The following is a 23,517-nucleotide window of genomic DNA, read 5'->3' as shown; positions in this document are numbered from 1 at the left end:
CAGCACATGATGTTGTAGTGTTTTGTGGTTTCCGTTTTTTCTGTCCTTGTGTTTTTCTTTGACCTGCGGTATGGACACTCGTTATACAATCGTTATAACGTATAGTGGGGAAAATGTAGGAGGTCCTGATGTAATAAAGCTGTATTAACCAAGTGTGCCTTGTGCCACTTGATTTATAAGTATTATGTGTGTTCCTGCATTGAAGGAATCTCTGAAAAAGCCAATGATGCAGGCTCTTAGATAGGTATTTGCAAGACAATGCGATAATATGCCATGGTACTAGCAACATCTGCCAGGTGTTGCCATTTTATGGGCAGGTAGTACAATTATGGCAGTTCCTGGCAAATACCTATCCCATGCCTAATTGAAAGCCAAACATGTTGGCTCTATTTTACTCGTTTTCACATCACTGGAAAGGTACGAGTGACAAGCTTCTTTATTATCATATAAGTGATTTACTTGATGAATGCTTTTAAATGGCAGCAATGCCAAATGATTTAACACATTTTGTATATGAACTTGACTACCAACGAAGTGATATTGTAATACAGTTAATATTGGTTTTTAATTGTTTGGATAGTCAAATAGGTAATTGTTTAGTGTTAATGTGGACAGTTTCTGAATTTTGATTGGATTGTTAAGAAGAAATGCTTGACTACTGTAAATTATCCAATTCTCTTTTTTTTGTGTATTGTTTGTATGTTGTGTAAGGTTAACTTGGATTAACCAATTCACAATAAAAAAATGATTTCACATGATAAATAATAGTTCAGTATGCACTTGTATTCTCAAATTACATCCTCAACATGTTATGTTTCTTTGCAAAAGTGCTTGTACCAAGTTGCTTTAATCAAGAAATCATCATTTTAAAACAGCTACACGCACGCTGTCTGGCAGCTACATGCATTTTCGAATTTGCTGGCACCACTTTAACATGGGGCACAGTGGTTTGTATTAACTCTTACACTTAAATAAGTGTGCATAGAATGATCAATGTTCCTTTATATAAAATATCTACATCACTTCCTCTAGGTGCTGCTAACCTTGAGGGATTCGAGATGGATGAGACTATTAGAGAGTGCTGTTTCTGTCGATTTGATGCTAAACTGCGTGTACTTTATCAATGTTAATTTATCATGTTTTCACATATTTGTTTTAATTTTGTTAAGTATATATGGTGTACCATTACATACCCATTCCCAAACTCTGCCTTATGTGTCTCATTATTATTATTAGCAGTTTAATGTTTTCTTTGTTGTGTTGCTTTTTGTTTCCCCTCAATGTTGCTCTCCTTCATCTTCATGCCCCATCCTCGTTTCTACCCCATTCCATCTTTTTGGCTTCATCACCACTTTTATTTCGCTCTTGCCCCACTGTCACCCTTCTATGAATACTTTCCACATCTGTACGCTTCCTTCTCACTCACTACACAACAAACACTCTCTTGGGACCTTTCACCATTTCACACCATCTTTGACCCTTCATCTTGCTTACTACCCTTCCCTTACTCACGTTTCCCCATTATTTTTGTTTCATACCATTTAATCAACTCTTCCCTAATCCCCTTACCTCTTTATTCTCCCTTCTCCTTTTCTGACTCCCTTAATTCCTCCTCTCACCCTCATCCCCCTTCCTTCATTCTTGTTACCTTTTCTCTCCCCTACAAACCTCTGCTCATCTACTTCACCCCAACCTGTCCGTCCCTTCTTTTTCTGCGTTGACCTACTCTTACCCTTCACCCTGTCTTTGCTCCTTGAACCCTTCACCCTTTCATTTTATCCCTATAACACTTTCCTGCTTTTCCCCCATTGTTTCCCCTTACGCCTCTTTTCCCTTTCCAACTTCACTCCCAACCTCTTTTCCGACCCCTCACAATCTAAACTCAACGCTAAACCTGACCCGTTGCTACCTTCCGTCTCCCTTCACCCTCTTTTCCCCGTGTAAACCTTACACCTCCTCTAAACGCCTGCCCTCCCCTCATTTATGTCTCCTATTATTGCACCCCCACGTATCATGGTTTTTGTCCATTCAAACACCTTTTGCATTCATTCCACTCATCACATTCATACTATCTTCATGCCCTTTTAACCCTCCTCTTGGACACATTCTCCCCTTCACACCATACCCTTTTATGTACCCTCTGCCTGTTCACTCTTTACCTCCTATACTTTCCTCTTCCCCTCAATTCCTGTTCTTTCGATTCTCATCTACTCTCATATGACATCTTTCTGTACTTTAAAGACTATGATACCTCTTTTCAAATGATAAAGTTTTTGGTGCCAGATATCTTAAATGGATCTTTACTGGAAGAGCTGTCGTGCCACATCGTGTCTGCTGTTGGTCTGGCTACGAGGATCCTGGATGAAGAAAAGGATGAGGAATCCAGCATTACGTCCCTCCTGCCCATGATGACCTGTGTGGTCCACAAGGCTCAGATACACGGTTGGTTGCTAATTGATTAGTGTGAAAAATGAACCTGTGTTCAGGGAAACCATACATGCACTCTGGGGATAGAGCAAGGCTCCAACAAAAAAAAAACACCAGCAAGGCAATTAGGTTTACGCTGAAGCTGATTCAAGTGAGCAGTACATTTGTGAGGAAGAGTAGGGTTAATGTTTTTGTGTGAGGCTGATTCCTGACAGTGTTATCACTGTGGGCCTGTATTACATGTGTTGGTTGGTTCGAGGCAGGGTTTTCTGTGCAAGACTATTTGCTGAAAGCCCTCCTACTAGACTGTATTATGCAGAGGAAACCGATCTTCTGTTGTATTGCCTGTGGTGAACTTCATTATAGACAGCTCTTCTATGAAGCTCTTAAGAGAGTATTACTTCTGAGGTGCTGATTCCAGACAGTATCATTTGTCTGAGTCTGATCTCAAACATTATTACCTATGCACGGCTGATTACAGAAAGTGATATGTTTGTAAAGCCAAATTTAGGTACTGTTGTTACTGTTGTGTGTAAGGTGGCTTCCAGGTTGTGTATGCATTGTAAAAGACACATAAAGTGTTATGGATAGTGTTACCAATGTAAGCCTCAGTTCAGGTAGGTTATCTCTGTGAGGCTAGCTCCAGAGAGCATTTACCTGTTTAAGTTTGCTATATTACCTGTGAATTCAAAGCAGCATTATCTGCGTGAGATTAACTCCTCCTACGGTTTTCTGTTCGAGTAATTATTAATAGTGTTTTTGTTTGTGTGACTGATTCTTGTTAGTATGTTTGTTCTTGCCTGGCTTTTTGAAAGTAGGCGCTCAAGGGAAACACAGACTTATATGCTTTGATCTAAGGTATCTAAACGTCCTTCAGAGGGGCAGTTGAAGCCAGATTTGCTTGGTGACCTTGCTTCTTTAGCCTGGGCCATCTAAAAATACAAACTCAAAGAACACAATGGAACACAATGGATTGCTTTTCATCCGCAGATTCTTCATCTTGATAGATATCCATTGTCCAGCTCTTCTGCTGGGAAATCTTTATCGGCAGGGGGCGTAGTGGACCTCAACTCGATCATCGATCCGTCTTGCGCAGTGGTCGATCGTCAGCTCCAGAAGTGACATCTGAGGCCATCCATATACCACGTCACTACGCCCATGCCTCAATTCCTTTTTTCCGTGCGCTCACATGCTGCATCGGGAAACTGCTCGAGTTTCACTAAGTTATTTTTGATTGACCTCGAAATGTCTTTGTATCGGCTTTCGGGTATCAAGCGGTGCTCCTATTGCGAGGCCAAAATGTCGGTGACGGACCCACACAACATCTGTTGTAGTGTTTGGGTTCCAATCAAGACACAGAGGCATGTGCGTGGTATGCCAAGATGCAACCAAAGTCCCTGCAAGACAGAGCCAGTAAGCTGGCCCTGGGTCGACCATCGACGAAGTCCCTTGCGCAGTCTCTCGTCCGGTCATCTATGGCTGAGGCTGAGGAGCCCGCTCGTCACGACAACGGTCGGCACCCAAGAAAACTAAAAAGAGGTGCCACTCCAGAAGCCATTCCTCATGCTTTTTCTCACGGAAGAAGAAGAGACACCACCATCGGCGGGAATCTGATTCTCCCTTGGAGCGAGATAAGCGCTCTAAGGGAACGATCACTCGCAAAGAGTGGGAATCGTTTAAAAAAGAAATGCTTGAAATGTTTCAGCAACAGGCGGCTGTTGGCACGGTTCCCACCCCGGACCAGCGGTCCTCGGCAGCTAAAGCGGTGCTTCGTATCCCCGACCCAACGCTTGCCAGGAAGTCGATGCCTTCGGCACTGACTGAGCTTTCGAGCTCTGTGCCCCAAAAGTCATGAAAATCACCCTCTAGGAGCCTCTTCCACATCACCCATCACCTGTCAGCGCCATCAGCGCTGGTATACAATCCATCAGCCTCTAGGGCTCCATTACAAGCCCTCTACCTCGGCATCCAGAGCTATGGGTTCAAAGGAAAAGCCCTTGATGTGGAACAGCAAAGCCTGATCCTTTCAACTGCTATCGCGGACAGGCTTTTTCGACACAATGCGGTCGATTTTTGGCACCGATCAGGCCGAGGAGTACGAAGAGGTCAACCCCATCTTTGTGGGTTGAGCAGGTGTCGACTATTTCGAGGGCCGAGACAATTTGATGGCACTTGCTCAGGGCACATCTCCAGACCTTGAGATGCAACAAAAACAGATGTACACTAACTCTCATGCCAGGTTTAGGGCATTAGTAGAGAAAGTGGTTGACACCCTCGGCCTCAAGTTGTCCGCCATTCCCCATCAAGGGTATGACCATATAGATATCCTGGATGAGGACCCGGCTATTGAGCACAACATGCCCTTCCATCAGGCCATAGCTGGCCCTTTGGTTTCCATCTGGTGAACCCCATGCACTTTGCCCCGCGCGAGTACTAATGTCACAGGGAAGTACAGGCCGGCAAGAGGGAACCCTTCCTTCCACTCAACACAACCTTCCCAGGTAGGGCTGGCATTTCATGCTGCCACTAGATCCTCCAGGCCCGCGACATCCACGTCAAATCTCCCTACAGACAGGGAAGGGAAAAGGATAGGCGCTTTGGTGAAGAAGGTTTTTACCTCCGGCAGCATGGCTCTCAAGGCCACAAACTAAGCTTGCGGTTTCGCTAAATTCTTCTAAGGCTGTCGAGCATGCGGCAGAGTACGTCCCGAAAGGTCATATGCGGGACAGATTTATACAGAGGGTGGAGGATGGGATGGAAACTGCCAAGCAGTCCTTGCAAACAGGCCTGATATTGCTGACTGTGTTGGCCGCACCATGGGGTCAGCAATAATTATGAGAAGGCAGGCCTATTTGAAAACTTCCACCTTCTCCCCCAGAGTACAAAACCACGTTCTAGACATGTCTCTTGAGGGGGAGATGCTCTCCGAACAGAAGGCGGGTGACTCTGGAGAAATTTAAGGAGTGTAAAATTGCTGCTAAGTCGCTGGGTCTGGCTGCGCAGCCAGCTAATCCTGATGTTAGGCAGAATCCTGTGAAATGCCCTTAGGGACCACTACACCTGATTAAGACTACAGGTGGCAATACAAGTTTTACCTTTGGTACAAGCCTGTACTACTAAGTTATAGTGGTAGCAGTAGCAGAGCAGCCAGGCTTGTCTCAAGAGTATATGAGCAGTAGCAGAGATTACACAAAGGGACCACAATTACTTTGACTCAAGCAAACACTGACTCAAGGTTTCAGGTAAAAAAATATAAGTACATTTATTTTTAAACCATCAGTTATAAACACAACACCTCTATTAAACTTTAAACAAAACCACACGTTAAATATACTACAACTAACCAATTCACTTTGTTCAGTAAGTCTCAAGGTAAGTACCCTGTGTTTGAATGAACCGATGTTATGAACAAAACACGATACCGGGGATACGGGGTCGATCACTTTTTGACAGTTCGGTCTACTAAATAAACGCGTTTCTGTGACATGAACTTCTACCGGGGCAAAAGCACACTTAGCACCTGAGATACCCAGAGGGAGTTGGGGGCAAAAATCACAGGCAATATTTAGGTTAGGCAGACAGTATCGAGAAACACTCAGAAACAGGAGTTCAAAAGTCAAAGGGTCGGAGCCAGGTTTAGGTGATACCGGAGGCCTGTGCCGAAGATTTATTTATTTAGATTTATATAGCGCGCAAGCAGCCCACGGGCATTGAGGCGCTGTTACTTGTGAGAGCTTAGTTACAGAGGTACAGGAATGGTAGCAGTTGTTGGTACATTATAAGTATTACAGACATAATAAAATACTTACAGCTTCTGCGATTGGTCATTACATTCCAGCTTATGCAGTGGGTCAAAATGTATAGTATTCATGCTGATGTGAGGGACCTTATGTGAAGAGGATGGTTTTAAGATCACACCGTTAGACAGTTCACGATTCCGTGTAGCCAAAAAGTACTTGAATATTGTCAATGTTCGGAAGCAAAAGTTATAAGAAGGAGGGAAGACAAGGATGAGCCTTGAGGATGAAGAAAAGTTGTTCACACAGTTTCCTCGAGTAGAACACAGTACCTTATTTCCACGATGCAGCTGGTGTCCTGGCAGTTGTTCCTGTTGGTTTCCCGCAGACCCACGATTCCTGGAGCTTCGTTGTGAAGGAGGACGTCTGAAGGGGGTCTGCACCACACAGGGATGAAGCCGACAGCAGCGACAACGCAAAGGTGTGCTCCTTAAAAACAGGAGAGGCTCAGCAGGTGGCTATCCGGACCACTACAGCAGTGTGCAGCGATTTAGACCATGGCAGAGATCTCTGGCTGAAGAAGATGAGCTGGTTATCCCCACCAGGCTCAAGGGAAGAAGACTCCGGACTGGATCTTCTCTTAGTCGTCGAAGGGAAGATATCTCAGGACTGCAGCAGGGCTTCACTGGGACGGGGTACTTGCAGCAGCCGTCGCTCTCTCCACTTCTCTTCGGTTCCTTGTAGTTTCAGAGGTGACTCTGACTTCTAGCCCAAGAGACCTGCCTTTTATGTGCAAAAACCCCATTCACACAGCCTGGCTGTCAATCATGCAGCAGGGGGGTTGTCCAGCCGGGACAACCACCTCAGCCAATCATGACAAAGTGCGACTTGGGTTTCCTAGGATACCCTGTGCAGGGGGTGACTACACCTCTTCCCCATATTCAGTCTACCTAGACACCCAGGCGCCAAGAGAAGGGCTTCTCTGCAGAAGCCCGCCAAAAAACGGTGAACAAAGACGGCAAACCTATTTGCCGCACAAAGTAAAACACCAGGAGGACTTTAACAAAAAGAAATGGCGAATAAACCCAACCAGAGCCAAAAGAAAGACGATTTGGTCAAGCAGGTTTATGTTCGAGGTTAATACAATAGCCAAGAACAGTACCATGTTTATCTAATATAATCGCTGTAGAAAAGTTAGGGTAGATAGCACTGCCACCAGCCAAGTCTAAATGTTAAAAGAGCAAAACAATGCTCAGGGAGGTACAGACAGAAAAGGGGTACAGATTAACCCTTTCCAGTACTCCATGTAAGATGGGGTGTACTGGGTATGTGGTAAAAATGACTATGTAAAGTAAATGGCAACTTTACCTTTCTCTGGGGGACAGTAGTCAGCCCCAGCGAAATGGAGTCAGAGGGAAGTCTAAAAGACAACCCTGGGTTACTACACTAAAGGTGCTGTGTAACCCATACAAGAACAGGGGCACCTGGAGTGGTGTGCACGATCACACAATGAGTAAAAACACATAGGCCAAAACACATGTAAGAGTGGAAAAAGGATGTACACTCTTACCAGGTGGAAAAAATAAACTCCAGAAATCCAGCAAAGCTGCTGAGGGACGCACTATGTCAGGGGAATTAGCCCTAGAAGGAGAATTCTCCCTAACACTCGCCCCCCCCCCCCAGACTAAGGGACAAGAGGATTTAATCCACTCCTGGAAGGATCTCATACCTCTAGTCGGTTACAAACATCCTAGAGAGACCATCAGCATTTTGGTGGTAACTTCCTGCTCTGTGCTCAATGGAAAAATCAAATCCTTGCAGGCAGATTGACCATCTGAGTAATTTTGGGTTTTCTCCTTTCATTTGCATCAGCCATCTCAAGGGTTGGTGGTCAGTCTGAATGATGAAGGTAGATCCATACAAGTATGGTCTAAACCTCTTCAGTGACCACACAATAGCAAAGCATTCTCTTTCTGTTGTTGCCCACCTTGTCTCAGGATCCTTTAACTTCCTGCTGATGAAACAAATGGGGTGTTCCCTACCTTTCTCATCCAGTTGACTAAGGACTGCACCTATACCTACATTAGAAGCATCAGTTTGTACAATGAAGGGTTGGTGATAGTCAGGAGCTCTTAGGACTGGAGCTTGACAAAGGGCTTTCTTTAGACCTTCAAAGGCTTGATTTCACTCCTCATTCCACCTGACCTTTTTAGGAAATTTGGGAGAGGAGATGACATTCAAGGGAGAAGCTATGGTCCCATAGTTCTCTATGAAGTTCCTATAGTACCCAGTAAGACCTAGGAAGGCTCTTACTTGCGTCTGAGTAGTAGGGGTGGCCCAGTTGTGTACAGCTTGTACTTTGCTAGGCAATGGCCTTATTTCACCTCCTCCTACCTCATGCCCAAGGTAGACCACTGAACACTGACCAATTTGACATTTGCTTGCCTTTATGGTCAGATGGGCCTGTTCCAGAGCCTGCAATACATAACCTAGGTGTTCAACATGTTCTTTCCATGTAGGGCTGAAAACTGCAATGTCATCCAAGTATGCCATGCAGAAGTCCTCCATCCCATTCAGAACTTTATTGACTATCCTCTGAAATGTAGCAGGTGCATTCTTTAATCCAAAAGGCATCACCTTGAATTGGTAAAGGCCAGCTGGAGTGGAGAATGCAGTTTTCTCCTTGGCATGGTCTGTCAGGGCTATTTGCCAATAGCCTGACGTTAGGTCAAATGTGCTGAGGTACTTGGCTGCACCAAGTTTGTCCACCAGCTCATCTATCCTAGGCAAAGGATGGGCATCAGTCGTGGTGACTGCATTTAGAGCTCTATAGTACGCGCAGAATCTCAATTCTTTGGATCCTGCCTTTGGTACAAGCACAACTGGGCTAGACCATGGGCTGGTAGAGGGCTCTATAACCCTGAGTTCAAGCATTTTGTTGACCTCATTCCTTATGTGGGATCTGATATTGTCTGACATTCTGTACCCCCTGCTTTTGACAGGCAAACAGTCACCAGCGTGTATGTCATGCTGGCCCCAAGGGGTCAAGCCTGGTGAAAGTGAGAACAGGGAGGCAAACTGATTTAACAGTAACTTGCACTCATCCTGTTGGTCAGATGTGAGACTGGAAGAGAGATTAATCCTTCCACTTGCTCATCTAAAGGTAAGCCTTTGAGGGGGTCAGGCAGAGGTTCACTCTCCTCCTCCTCTTCCTCCTGAGCTGAAGCTAGAAGCAGAGCTCCTATGTCAGGTCTAGAGACATAAGCCTTCAAACGGTTGGTGTGAAAGACTCTGGGAGCCTCCTTAGGGTTACCTATATCCACCAGATAGTTCACCTCTCCAAGTTTACCCAAAACCTTGAAGGGTCCTATCCATTTGTCCTGCAAGGCCCTCTGCCTTGTGGGGACCATAAGAAGAACAAGCTGCTCTTGAGTAAACTCAACCATCTTAGCCTTCTGGTCATGCTATGCTTGACCAGAGCTTGACCAGCCCTCAAGTTATCACTTGCCTCTGCCATCATGTGTGACATTCTCCTCCGGAGACCTATCACATAGTCAGTCACTCTGACTGGCTTGTGGGAAGGAGCACTCCCCAACCCCTTCTTAATCAGGGCCAATGGACCTCTGACTGGATGGCCACAGAGAAGTTCGAAGGGACTAAATCCTACTCCCTCCTTAGGGACTTCTCTATAAGCAAATAGAAGACATGGCAGTAGAAGGTCCCACTTACTTCTAAGGGGTTCTTCTTAAGCACCTGTCATGTTCTTCATAGTTCTGTTAAACCTCTCTACCAGTCCATTGGTATGAGGGTGGTAGGCAGTTGAGAACTAGTAGGTAACTCCACAGGTTTTCCACATGGTTTGCCTGTAGTGGGACATAAAATGTAATCCCCTGTCAGATATCAGTTCCTTAGGAAAACCTACTCTGGTAAAAATACCAAGTAGGGCCTTAGCCACAGCCGAAGCCGGAACATTCCTCATAGGTATGACTTCAGGAAATCTAGTGGCATGGTCCACTACAACCAGGATAAACCTGTCGCCTGAAGATGTGGGAGGGTCAAGAGGACCAACAATGTCAATCCCCACCCTCTCAAAAGGAATTCCCACCACTGGGAGAGGCACTAAGGGTGCCACATTCTCGGACCCACTCGTGCCAGAGGTTCGGCAAGTGTGGAAGCTTCTGCAGAATTTGTCTACTTCTGTACCCATCTTAGGCCAGTAGAAGTGCAGAGATAGCCTTTCTTTGGTCTTCTTAAAACTTAGGTGACCAGCCAAAGGTACCCCCTGGGCTAACTGCAGAAACTGAAGTCGGTTCACTAGAGGTACTACAAGTCTTTTGTAGTCTCCATTGGTTGACTCAGTTGGTTCACTGTAGAAGAGGCCATCTTCCCAGTGCAACCTATACTTCCCAGCTCAGTCCAATTGAGCTGAGAAGTGGCCTGTTGGCAAAGACCTTCCAAGGTAGGACACCCTCTTTGTCCCTTGCTGAAATCTTCCCTGTTGGGTCCACCTTCTGCCAGTAAAGACTGCAGCTCAGGATGGTCAACAGGGTCAAGATCTCCTAGCAAGGTAAGATCCTCTTCTAGATCTGAGTCCTCCGTATCTAGCTTGACCATACAGGGTTGAACCTCACATTCAGCCTCAGCTGAAAAAACATTAATCAACCACAGTTATGCTGGCTCCAGTGTCTCTGATGGCAGGGGTCTCCTGACCATTCACAAGAACACTATCTTTGTAATACTCTTTAGTATTATCTGGAATTGAGTTGCAGACATCTAAGTTCTGCTGTTCCCAAAGACCCAAGAACACTAAAGAAACACTAGCTGAGACTCTCATGGGCTCATCAGCTAGTAGCTGAAAGTTTCCACTTGTCATAGGTACTTCATCCACCTGGGAGAAGGCTAAGGAGACAGTGTTGATCCCTGAAGGTTTACCCTTACACTTGGGATCTCCATTCACATGGCCAGGCAATCCACAAACAAAGCATTTCCCAAATGCTCTCTGGAATGGGGCTTGCTCTGACCTCCATCTGGTTTGGAACCAAGCGGTACACTAGCCTGATTCGGTTTACCTTGTGGCTTACCCTGGTTATGTTTGTGGCCCTCTTTTGGATGGGAATTATTGGAATTCTCCTTGTTGTCTTTCTTGGACTGCCTTCCCTCTTCCTTCTTCTGAGTGGCCCCAGAATCCTTGTGAGTAGCCCTGTTGGCAACCCACAAGTTAGCAGCCTTAGCTAACTTCTTAGGATCTATCTCCTTTGAATCAGCCAAGTGCTGTCTAAGCTCAGGAGAGCAGGCATCAAAAATAGACACCAACATTACAAGATTCCTCAAACCTTCATAAGTGTTCACTTTGTAACCCTTAACCCAACCATCTAAGTTTTTCAAACAGTCACACACAGAGGTAGCCCAAGGGGTACCATCATGCTTTTTGAGGGTTCTAAACCTCTTAAGATACAGGGAAGGGGTTTTCCCAAACCTAGCTATTAATGCTAGTTTCACACATTCATAATCCTGCTTATCCTCCTCCCCCAACTCCATTACAGCATCTCTTGCAACAGGGGGAAGCCTAGAGAAAAGCCAAGGAATTAACTGATTCCCTGAGATACCTTGAATCCCATGATTGTACTCAAACAGTGCTAACCAATCCAAAACATCAAGTTTAGTCTCATACATACCAATCATTTCCTTTGGCATACGGGGTTCTTAGGGCTGGAAGACCTAGAAGACTCTGGGAGCGAAGCATTTTCTAGAGACAGTTTCTTCATTTCAAGTTCATGATTCAGCTCCATTTCTCTGAGCCTTAACTCTTGATGTTTCATGGCAGTTTGTGCATCAATACTTTTCACTTCTAATTCAAGTCTCATTTTCTCAAGTGCAATAAATTCAGGAGTAAGTGTAGGACCTGTGGGGGTCCCTGTGGACAGAGGTTGTGCATTCTGAGCAGGCAAAGGAGTTGTAGGGTTTCCTAGCAAGGACTCATCTACTTCTTCTAAATTAACACTCTCAGAATCAGAAACATCACAATCCACATTGGCTGGAGTGGTAGGCCCTTCTAACCCACTCTCCAGACCTTTTCCCATTAACTTTTCAACCAGTTCAGATTTCTTTCCTTTACCAGGGAGATTCTTATCTCTACACATAGTTCTAAGAACCTCAGCAGTACAGAGTAAAAGACTCTCTTCAGTGTAGTTTTCCATACTTGACATGATTTCTCAGTTAAATAGGTGTAGTGGTGTTAGCCTTGCGGTTAGTTGTACCCAAGCAACAGCAGCACTCTAAGTGTAATCACTCTACTTCCAAATCCTCACCGCTGTACATCAGTGTTAGGCAGAATCCTGTGCAGTGCCCTTAGGGACCACTACACCTGATTAAGACTACAGGTGGCAATACAAGTTTTACCTTGTACAAGCACGTACTACTAAGTTATAGTGGTAGCAGAAGCAGAGCAGCCAGGCTTATCTCAAGAGTATATGCGCAGTAGCAGAGATTACACAAAGGGACCACAATTACTTTGACTCAAGCAAACACTCACTCAAGGTTTCAGGTAAAAAATATAAGTACATTTATTTTTAAACCATCAGTTATAAACACAACATCTCTATTAAACTTTAAACAAAACCACATGTTAAATATACTATAACTAACCAATTCACTTTGTACAGTAAGTCTCAAGGTAAGTACTCTGTATTTGAATGAACTGGTGTTATGAACAAAACACGATACCGCGGATACGGTTGCGATCACTTTTTGACAGTTCGGTCTACTAAATAAACATGTATCCGTGACATGAAATGCTACCAGGGCAAAAACACACTTAGCACCTGAGATACCCATATGGAGTTGGGGGCAAAAATCACAGGCAATATTTACATTAGGCAGACAGTATCGAGAAACACTCAGAAACAGGAGTTCAAAAGTCAAAGGGTCAGAGCCAGGTTTAGGTGACACCGGAGGCCTATGCCGAAGATCACAACGTTAGACAGTTCACGATTCCGTGTAGCCAAAAAGTACTTGAATATTGTCAATGTTCGGAAGCAAAAGTTATAAGAAGGAGGGAAGACAAGGACGAGCCTTGAGGATGAAGAAAAGGGGCTCACCCAGTTTCCTCGAGTAGAACACAGTACCTTATTTGCACGATGCAGCTGGTGTCCTGGCAGTTGTTCCTGTTGGTTTCCCGCAGACCCACGATTCCTGGAGCTTCGTTGTGAAGGAGGACGTCTGAAGGGGGTCTGCACCACACAGGGATGAAGCCGACAGCAGCAACAACGCAAAGGTGTGCTCCTTAAAAACAGGAGAGGCTCAGCAGGTGGCTATCCGGACCACTCCAGCAGTGTGCAGCAATTTCGACCACGGCAGAGATCTCTGGCAGAAGAAGATGAGCTGGTTATCCCCACCAGGCTCAAGGGAAGAAGACTCCGGATTGGATCTTCTCTTAGTCGTCGAAGGGAAGATAGCTCAGGACTGCAGCAGGGCTTCACCGGGACGGGGTAGTTGCAGCAGCCGCCGTTCTCTCCACTTCTCTTTGGTTCCTTGTAGTTCCAGAGGCGACTCTGACTTCTAGCCCCATTCACACAGCCTGGCTGTCAATCACGCAGCAGGGGGGTTGTCCAGCCGGGACAACCACCTCAGCCAATCATGGCAAAGTGCGACTTGGGTTTCCTAGGATACCCTGTGCAGAGGGTGACTACACCCCTTCCCCACATTCAGTCTACCTAGACACCCAGGCACCAAGAGGAGGGCTTCTCTGCAGAAGCCCGCCAAAAGGCGGTGAACAAAGAAGGCGAACCTAGTTTGCCGCACAAAGTAAAACACCAGGAGGACTTTAACAACAAGAAATGGTGAATAAACCCAACCGGAGCCAAAAGAAATACGATTTGGTCAAGCAGGTTTATGTTCGAGTCTAATATAATAGCCAAGAACAGTACCACGTTTATCTAATATAATCGCGGTAGAAAAGTTAGGGTAGATACCACTGCCACCAGCCAAGTCTAAATGTTAAAAGAGCAAAACAATGCTCAGGGAGGTACAGACAGAAAAGGGCTACAGATTAGCCCTTTCCAGTACTCCATGTAAGATGGGGTGTACTGGGTCTGTGGTAAAAATGACTATGTAAAGTAAATGGCAACTTTACCTTTCTCTGGGGGACAGTAGTCAGCCCCAGCGGAATGGAGTCAGAGGGAAGTCTAAAAGATAACCCTGGGTTACTACACTAAAGGTGCTGTGTAACCCATACAAGAACAGGGGCACCTGGAGTGGTGTGCTCCAGTGCCCAAGATCACACAATGAGTTACAACACATAGGCCAAAACACATGTAAGAGTGGAAAAAGGATGTACACTCGTACCAGGTGGAAAACATGAACTCCAGAAATCCAACAAAGCTGCTGGGGGACTCACTAGGTGAGGGAAATTAGCCCAAGAAGGAGAATTCTCCCTAACACCTGATTTCAGCTTTCCCTCTAAAGGCAGAGGCTATAGGCACTATGTGCCTTATGGCAGGAAAGAACAGCCCCCACAAGCCAGCCATGGGCAGAGGCATTTCTCGCTTTCCGGAAGGGGCAGAGGAGCTTCTAAGAGCCAGCAGACAGCATCTGGGGCGACAGTGCCTTCGAAGCTGCTTTGATTTTCCCCTCCCATGACATACCGGTTGGTGGACGTTTGGTAGGGCATTGGTGCCAGTGGCAGGAGATAACCTCCGATGCCAGGGCCCTGCAGTTAATTTAGTGGCGTTATTGTCTACCGTTTTTAAGAAAAAGACCCCGGTCTTCACCAATTCAACCAGAACGCGAGCTCCAGGAAGAACTGATAGCCCTGTTGTCGAAGAGTGCCGTGGAAGAGGTGCCTCCCGATCAGAGACGGTTGGGCAGGTATCCCCGATATTTCGGGTGCCCAAAAAAGGAGGAGGACTCATCCCATTCTGGACCTCCAGGCTCCTGAGAAAAGACAATTTCAGGATGGTGACGTCGAGAGAAATTCTCCTCGCTCTCAAGCTTCAGGACTGGTGTCCATAGACCTGCAGGATACCCTTTTCCATGTGCTCATACATCAGAAGCACAGGAAATTCCTCTGGTTCCCTATTGGGGACAAGCATTATCAGTTCAAAGTGCTGTCCTTTGGGTTGACCTCTGCTCTAAGGGTCTTCACCAAGCTCATGGCGGTAGTTGCGGCTCATCTTATGTGATCCGGAGTCCACATATTCCAGTACCTGGACTACTGGCTGATCCAGGGGAAGTCAGCAAGACAGGTTTTGACTCACCTGGATGACACCTGTTTACTACTGCACAGGCTGGGCTTCTCCCTGAACTTAAAGAAGTCCTGCATGACACCGGTCCAAAGGCTCCAGTTCATGGGGGCAGGTGTAGACACTCGGGCAGGGAAGGCCTTCCAGCCCGAGGAGAGAGCCTATAACATACAACAGATGGTCCAGTTGTTCCAGAACCATGCCACCTTACCAGCGGCTTCTTTTCTCTGCCTTTTGTGTCTCATGACCTCCGGCATTTTCCTAGTGTCAGAGGTCAGACTGCGCATGAGATCCCTTCAGTGGCTCCTACGAGACCACTGGTCTCATTATCGGGGAGCTCTCTCTGATCCTCTGAGTGTCCAGCCAGGTAGTTTGTGGACTTGTATGAAGTTAATAGCTTGGCTTTAGTTACGGCTGGTCACATTGGCAACACTCATTGGGCCTCATTATGACCCAGGCGCTAAGTGTTTAACAGCGCCGTAAAAGGCTGCGGCGCCGTTAAACACTTAGCGCCTAATTACGAGGTCCCTTTGCGGGACCCGACCTTTACGGATGGTTTTACCAGCCGTTAAAGTAGGGACCCACAAAGGGACCTTGGTGCTAATTACGGTACCGCAATTTGCGGTACCGTAATTAGCGCCTTCCCCATTCCCATTGACCCCTAAGGGGCAAAAATGGGAATGGGGAAGGGCCATGGCGGCATGGGGAATTACCGCCCCACCAACCTCGGAATGGGGTGGTGATTCCCCATTCTGCCATGGCGGACTCCGGCATGGACCATGGTGCTAATAGCACCATGGTTTAGCGCCGGAGTCCTAATGAGGCCCATTTACTTGTAACTACTTATCGTTGTTTGTTCCTTTGGCTGGAGCCCATTACTTTGATTTTAGCTTCTCTGTCACGTCTTATTGAGTGAGGCGGTCAGAAAAGCCACAAAACCACCCAAGATATAAAGTAACACAAACACTCTTCAAGATCTGCGCCAGTTGGATTTCAAACATCAAGGTTTAATAAAAAAGCATGTTTTCTTTTTCTTCAACAAGTGCCCTTAGGGATAACACTTGTTTCGGCGTTGACCACCTATTTCAAAACAGGGCTTGTGATATTTACAATCTCAGAAAAGAGAAGAAAAAAACACTGTACAATTGAACAGTATCAATAAAGTCAAGGTGAACATCCACATGCAATCATATTCAATCCAACATAAAATTGTATAATTTGGTGACAGATATTCAAGGGTTGGTGACAGAGAGGATTGTTAGGGGGTGAGAGAAGAGAGATAAGGGACAACATGTTTTTTATATATGCCTCAGAATCACCATTGAAATAAATATATGCTGGGTTATGCAAACCGTGAGGCATTGGTATATTCATGATTGTTCATACTTGAATAGCTAAGATCCTTATTTGAATCAAACCTTCATTTTAAATAAGGGATCACTTGTATCTCATTAGGTTTGTGGACTCAACTGGTGAGACACGTGCAGGAATCTTATGGCATGGGAACCCTTCTGGTCTCCTTAGCCTCAGACCCGAGTGGTCACAGATGCGTCCTTGAAAGGGTTGAGGTGCTCACTGCGAGGATCTGCTGGTGAGGGGCCTCTGGGCTGCGTCAGAAGCCAGGTGGCATATCAACAGGCTGGAGTTGCGAACCATCAGGCGAGCCCTGAAGGCCTTCGCCCATTGCTCACGGGGATGCATGTCCTTATTCTGACAGACAACACAGTGGCCGTTCACTACCTGAACAAGCAAGGTGGAGTGCATTCCTGTCCCCTCTGAACAAAAGTGATGCTAAAGTGGTTCTGGTTGCTAGAGAATCAAATCTCTGTCCCAGCAGTTCACCTGGCGGGGAAAGAGAACAGTTTGGTGGATGCTCTGAGCAGGCAGAGCATGGTCTCACATGAATGGGAAGTGTGCCAGGAAGTCCTGGAAGGAGTCTTCGCTCTGTAGGGTACTCCAGCAGTGGATCTGTTTGCCACAGAAGCCACCAGGAAGTGTGAACAGTTTTGCTGAAGGGAATTCCTAGCAAACGGTGCACTGGGGGAAGTGTTTCTGGTGGATTGAGCATTCCCTCTCCATTACACGTTCCCTCTGATCCCCGTCATTCTGTGGATTCTCAGTAGGTTGAAGAGGTTTTGAGCCAACCATGATCTTGAATGCCATGGATTGGGCGAGGAGGACGTGGTACTCCAACCTCTTCGATCTGTCCATCTGTCCACCTCACTGGTTGCCACAGTGGCCGGATCTCCTCACCCAGTCGGAGGGTCGGATACTGCACCCTCAACCTACATGTGTGGCTCTTGAGCTGATGAGGTATGATTACTGGGGCCTCTCTGAGGAAGTTCTCGAGGTGTGACTGGCTGCTCGCAGACAGTCTACAAGATCTCTGCTTGCAGGTGGAGAAGACTTGAGGCGTGGTATAGGGAGCGCAAGGTTGACCCCATCTATTGACCCACACCAACAGTGTTGGAGTTCCTTCTGTCACTAGCCTCTGCAGACCTTTAGGATGCAATGGTCAAGGGGTATTTCGCGGCTCTTTCTTTCGAGGCATGGGGTGTAGTGGCGTGGTATATGTATGGCACCTGACGTCACTTCCGGAGCCGACGATCGACCACCGCGCAAGACGGATTGACGATCGACGGCTGAGTTGAGGATCACTGCGCCCCTGTCGAGAAAAATGTCTGAGCAGCAGAGCTGGACAATGAATATCTATCAATATGAGGAATCTGCGGGAGAAGAATCCATAAAAGGAACATTAGGGTAAGGTAATTTCTCCTTCTCTAGGAGTGAATCAGAGTCCTTGAAGCATACACACTCATGAAAAAGCATAGGTAAAAGTATTTTTATAAGAGCCATATTCTAGAACCAGTGTTGACGTCCTTTACACAGAGGTCACCAGCCATTATGGAGCCAGTCAAAGGTGAGCTGCAGTCGACAGCACTGGTATCCCGTTGATGTCAGTTTCTCAAATGAAGCCCTTTTGTAAGGATGTCTTCTATGTTTCAAGTACTGAGACAGTAATTGTTGCCTCATATTGGGACTTGACCTAGGTACTGACGTTTGGTCGATCCTTTTGAGATTCTTTATTTTTTCCCCTGCAGCTCCTAACAATGAAAATCATTCTCCAGAGCACTTTCACTTCTGCATTACACAAGCAAGCTGCATAGATTCTGTCTCGACCCGTGTTGCGAGAACCCCTGTCTTAGACAAATGGTTGAGTTTGAAATGGTTCAGTTAGTTTGTCTCTTCAAGCAATACATCTTCCAGTGTTTCCTCCTCCTTCACACTTCTCAAAGGCAGAAGAGGTTTGATCCCCTTGATCCACCTTGTGCACTCAGAATGTATGTGTCTCAGTCAAAAGTATAGAGTTTTGACAATCAGCTTTTTCTGCATTTCCTCAACTTCATATAGGCAAAGCTATTTCCAATCATACAATGTTTCACTGGACTGTTCCAATCCATCAGGACTTGTCTATGCAGAATTTTCATGAGTAATTTTGTCTGGCGAGGAAACCCATTTTGCTTAGTGATGTTCAAGGACTTTTTTTCAGCTCGCAACTTAAAGGCTTCTCATGGATTCCTTCCTCCTTTCCTCCTCACAAATTCCTCATCTAAGATATGTCTCTTGCGCTGCTGATTTCTGAATTTCTTTCATTACCAGGGGGGCACATAGTTGCTCTGCGTTGGCTCAGCTTGGAACCTTTGTGCCTGGTAATGGACGTGGTTTAATAGAACCACTGCACACCATTACCTTAGTTTCCTTTTTCCACACGCTCTGTACGCTTTGGTAATGCTGCTACGTTACCTTTCTCTGCATCAGGTCTTATCCTGTAAAGACCTTGGGCTTCAAACCTTGCATGCATTGTGAATGACATATGACTGTCTCTGGCCCGCACAGGATAGATTCATACTGCTTGGTGGCGGAACACAACACATATGATTGCAGGTCGTGCCAAACCATGCACTCTAAGGCCCTAAAGGAGCATGCTGCTAAATGTTTCATCTTTTGCCAGAAGGAGGGCAAAAGGAACAAAAACAGAACTACTTTAAAGTCTGCAGAGGTAGAGTGAAGGACTGAAAAAGAATGAACCACAACCCAAAAAGATAAGAAGTAGAAGCATGGCAAGAGGTTCGCTCCCTGAGAAGTACCTCTATGCACCATTTTCATCTTCTTTGAAGAGCAGGAGCCACCATTTCAGGGACTGCTCAGAGATTTGATTCCACAAGTACTGTTTCCCACCCAATCCTCCACACCAGAGGATTCAGAAGAATCCAGGCTGAGCACATGCAATATCTTTGCCACGGCACTGGTATTGAGCGATTTGGCCTCGACAGCACCCACAGGGGACAATGTACTTATAAGACCTGGAAGGTGCCCCTAGTGAGACTGCAACCTCACACCTATTAGCTTGGACCCTGCACCACTGGATACTATCCCGGCATGGTATGGGGTTTGTCTGCCCTCTGGCATCGAGCATTCAGTGCCAGCTCCAACTGTCAATGGTGCCGTCAGTGCCATTCAGCTCTGTTAGTGTCCATTTTCTGCAGGAGTATGCTAACTACGGAAAAATGTATGTCAAAGATGATTGAAGTCACAAGGAGGGTGACCCTGTATAGCGAGGAAGAGGATATTTTTTGTACCCTGTCTCAAATTTACAAGAGGATAGCAAGCTTGACAGCTCCCCAGAGCTCAACATTCTTTGGCTCCAACTCCAGGGAATCATTCCTGAAGATTATGGCAAAGGTGGTTGACACACTGGGCTTGTTGGCTCCTACCAGACCAAACATTCAATTTACACTTATGAAGTTCATGGATGAAGGCCCATAAAGAGAGAACTTACTGTGTTTTAACCAAGCAGTGGAGGCCCTGGTTTTAAGGCCCTGGGAGAAGCCGGCCACTGTCCCTGCTGTGAACCGAGCCCTCAAAAAGAATCACTGTCCAGCACCTTCAGACTCTGCATTCCTTTTCACTCATGCCTCCCCTGGGAGCTCAGTGGTCCAGGCCCTGGCGGCCAACTGTTAGGAAAGATTCCTTAATTGTGGGTAATTTTCCTTCCATGTGGCAACCCCTAAACTTTTTGCTGTTGTTTTTCACCTTGTTCTCGACTTTGCCAGAGAAGTGCAGCCTTCTGCCGCACTCCTCTGGGCTTTCGCTCCATTCTTACGGGGAAATTGACATGCCCTTAAGACAGTCAGTACCGGGAAACGTTGTTTTCCGTAGTTTCTTTTATCATGTTGCGGCTTTCGTGCAACATGACACAAGAGGGCACTGTAAGCTAAGTTACTGCTCTCTTGGGTCTCTAGCCTTCTACAGGCCCTAGATACTCTTTTAGGATTGTAACTGATCGGTGCAAGTGATTCACGGACGGGAATGGTGGCAGCGATCATTTCTTGTGTTTTGAGCTCCTTTTGGCGTGTTAAGCGCGTTTCTCGCGCTTAGCCCAAAATGGTGGCCTGGCTCCCAAAATGGCCAGACCACGAGGCTCCTTTGTCCTGTCCGCTGACCGTCTTGCTCCCTTCACCTTCCCCAGGTCGAGCCGACCCGGGGCCTTCCTTATTTGGGCATGTACTTTCCTGCGAAACACGGATGCTTTTGCGGGCTTCTACAGGCCTTGTGTGTGCCTCCAGGATGTGGGCTGGGATGTCTGGTCCCAATACACATCCTGGGTGCCAGAGAGTCTAGGGTGGTGTGAATGCCTGGGACCACCGTGGTCCGTGATAGGTCCACATATGGTGTGAGTGTTGATGAGCAGATCTCCCATTGGGTCCCCTCCGTTTTGGCGCGAAGGGAACCGTGGATAAGAGGGGGCTGGAAACACCACTACCATGTCGATCTCCTGAGTTCTCACGAACGAAGGAATACAGGAACCAAGTATCCTGCAACCAAGAGGCTGAACCGAGGAATCGCTGGTGACCCGCTGAAGGACTGCTCCTCTGCACTGCTGTCGCCTTGTGAAACCCTTTTTACCTTTGATCGAACCAGAAGGCCTGTACTGGTACTTCGACCCTTGGAATAGCGGGAAAAGCTATTCTCGGCATCTTCACCATCTCCTGCTCGTAAGCCTTCGGAAGCGTCTCTGGGCCATCCAGCAGACTGACCAGCCTACACAGGAGTCTTGCTCTGTAACAGCCTCCAGGTTGTGTAGTATTTCGAGTGCTTGTCACTCTCACACTATTCGTACACTTGGCGTTCCCAGGTCTGAAGTGAGTAGTGTACATTTGACTGAGATACACACGGCCGCTCCGTTGCCCTGCTGTGGTAACAAACTGTGCGGGTTCACTTCGTTTGGGACATCTTTAACTCAACTCTGCTGCTGCAGAATCAACACGACGACGAGACGTCCCCTGCTCTCCTGAACCTGCCAGCGACTGAAACTGACGCGGAGAAGCCTGGGTCTGCTTGCGTCGGGGACCAGTGAGTAGCATAGCTAGGAACTGGTCGCCCTCCTGCAGGAGCCCATAGCTTTTCCCCGCTGTGTCAAAACAGCACGCCTTTCCGTACTCGCGCTCTGCTTCTGCCCACAGTGGAGGCTGCGCTTGAGTCGCGGAACTCTGTTCTTCTTCATTTGTGCACTAAACTGAACTGCCTGATTCCCTCGAAGAGACTCCCTTTTTTGCCCGTTGGCACCAGCGTGTGCAGGTACTTTTGAGCACAAGGCTCTACTCTTCATAGGGCTCGGACTTCCTTTTAGTTAGGTGCCTCTGAAGGCGGATTGGGTCTAAGCATTATTTTGCACTGCCTGTGTTCCTTCCCTTTTAGGTGGACTACACATTTCGTGCATCTAACGCTTGAGACTTGTTCGTATTTGTATATATATTGTATTGGTATGGTATGTGTTGGTTTACTAGAGTTGTATTGTGATTTCTTGCTACGGTCATTGTTTTAAAGGCCTTGGAATAAATGTGTATATATTTTTAATATAACACCTGTTTGGAGTAGTTTGTAAGTGTCCTTGCTTTGTGTGCTCATTGCGGGCTTTCAGTCACCCTCACCCCTCTTGAGACCTAGTCTTGACCGCCGCGATCGCTACCCTGATTGGTCTGGCTTGTCCAGAGGTTACCCTGTTCCAAGTAATTAGGTTGGCCTTCTGAACTTCTGCGCCACCAGGACAGAGTTTAGAAATCCGTCTTAACAAATTGGTGTACAGCGGTGGGATACGACTGAAGGTATCCAGTGTTGCGCACGAACCAAGACATTTCAAGTTATTCCTACCAGGACACATAGTGAATTGTTATAGTATAACTTTAAAAAAGGCCATAGTCCTATCTAACAGTATGGAAACAAATACCTTGTTAACTTTAAATGCTTCCAAATCAGAAACATTGAAAAAGATGTGTGCGGAGAGAGGTGTTTCCTCTCAAGGCACGAAATTGGATATGATCCAAAGAATCGTGGCGTGGCAAGAAGCGCAGCTTGACGCTATAACTTCTGAGGACAGTGCGGAAGGAGGTGGGGCTGCTCTCACTGGTAGAACCGACGGTTGTGCCGCTGCACTGATCCACCGCGACCACGAGGACAGGGAGGATGAGATGTCTAATGTTTCCTCTGCCAGTACTGATGGGGAGGCTATGCTTGAATTCAAGAAGCAAGAGCTGCGGTTTAGGCAGAAGGAGCTTGAATTCAGCATAGCCAAACTGAAAATCAAACAGGCAGAAAAACAGAAAGACAGGGATCACCAGTTGGAACTGGCCAAGCTTCAGGTTGCAAATGGGTCCAAGGGTCCTGGACATGGGTCTGGGGCCTCCTTTCATCCACGGTTTCCGAAAGATCTGCTCAGTGTGTATGAGGAAGAGAATGACATTATGGACTGGCTGAATGCGTTTGAGTATGCATGCGAAGTTCAACAAGTTGACAATGCTGATAAGATTGCCTGGTTACTCAGCAGACTGCCCCATTCTGGCTGTAGTGCCATTATGGAAATGTCGAAGGCTGAGCGAGCTGATTTCGCAATCTTAAAGCAAACTCTCATTTTAAAGTTTGGAAAGACTCCGGCCCAATATTTGAAAGATTCAGAGAGTATAAGAAAAAAGAAGGTGGTACTTGGGTATCTTATGTAACTGAATCCTTAAAAAACTTAACTGGCTGGGTCGAAGGTTATAAGGTTTCTACCTTTG

At 46.6% G+C, this 23,517-nt stretch overlaps 1 protein-coding gene and 1 long non-coding RNA gene across 8 annotated transcripts in view; one reads left to right on the top strand and one right to left on the bottom strand.

The window, feature by feature from the left end:
• KIF1A (kinesin family member 1A) overlaps positions 1 to 23,517 on the top strand; it is a 4,129,412-nt gene that overhangs the window by 2,381,070 nt on the left and 1,724,825 nt on the right. For 4 of the 7 annotated variants that reach the window (XM_069618139.1, XM_069618141.1, XM_069618138.1 and 1 more), the window contains one exon: positions 2,284 to 2,442. The exons of the other annotated variants lie outside the window; for them this stretch is intronic. In XM_069618139.1, the coding sequence (XP_069474240.1) occupies positions 2,284 to 2,442 (159 nt within the window). The remainder of the gene's footprint in view (positions 1 to 2,283; positions 2,443 to 23,517) is intronic. 7 annotated transcript variants of the gene reach the window in all.
• The window catches only part of LOC138491571 (uncharacterized), a 333,185-nt gene that overhangs the window by 182,068 nt on the left and 127,600 nt on the right, over positions 1 to 23,517 (bottom strand). The window lies entirely within an intron of this gene.

Source organism: Ambystoma mexicanum, chromosome 10 (genome assembly GCF_040938575.1).
Source record: "Ambystoma mexicanum isolate Mex_15411 chromosome 10, UKY_AmexF1_1, whole genome shotgun sequence".
Lineage (NCBI taxonomy): Eukaryota > Metazoa > Chordata > Amphibia > Caudata > Ambystomatidae > Ambystoma > Ambystoma mexicanum.
The sequence above is the reverse complement of the archived record's forward strand: the minus strand, read 5'-3'. Positions and strand labels throughout refer to the sequence as shown.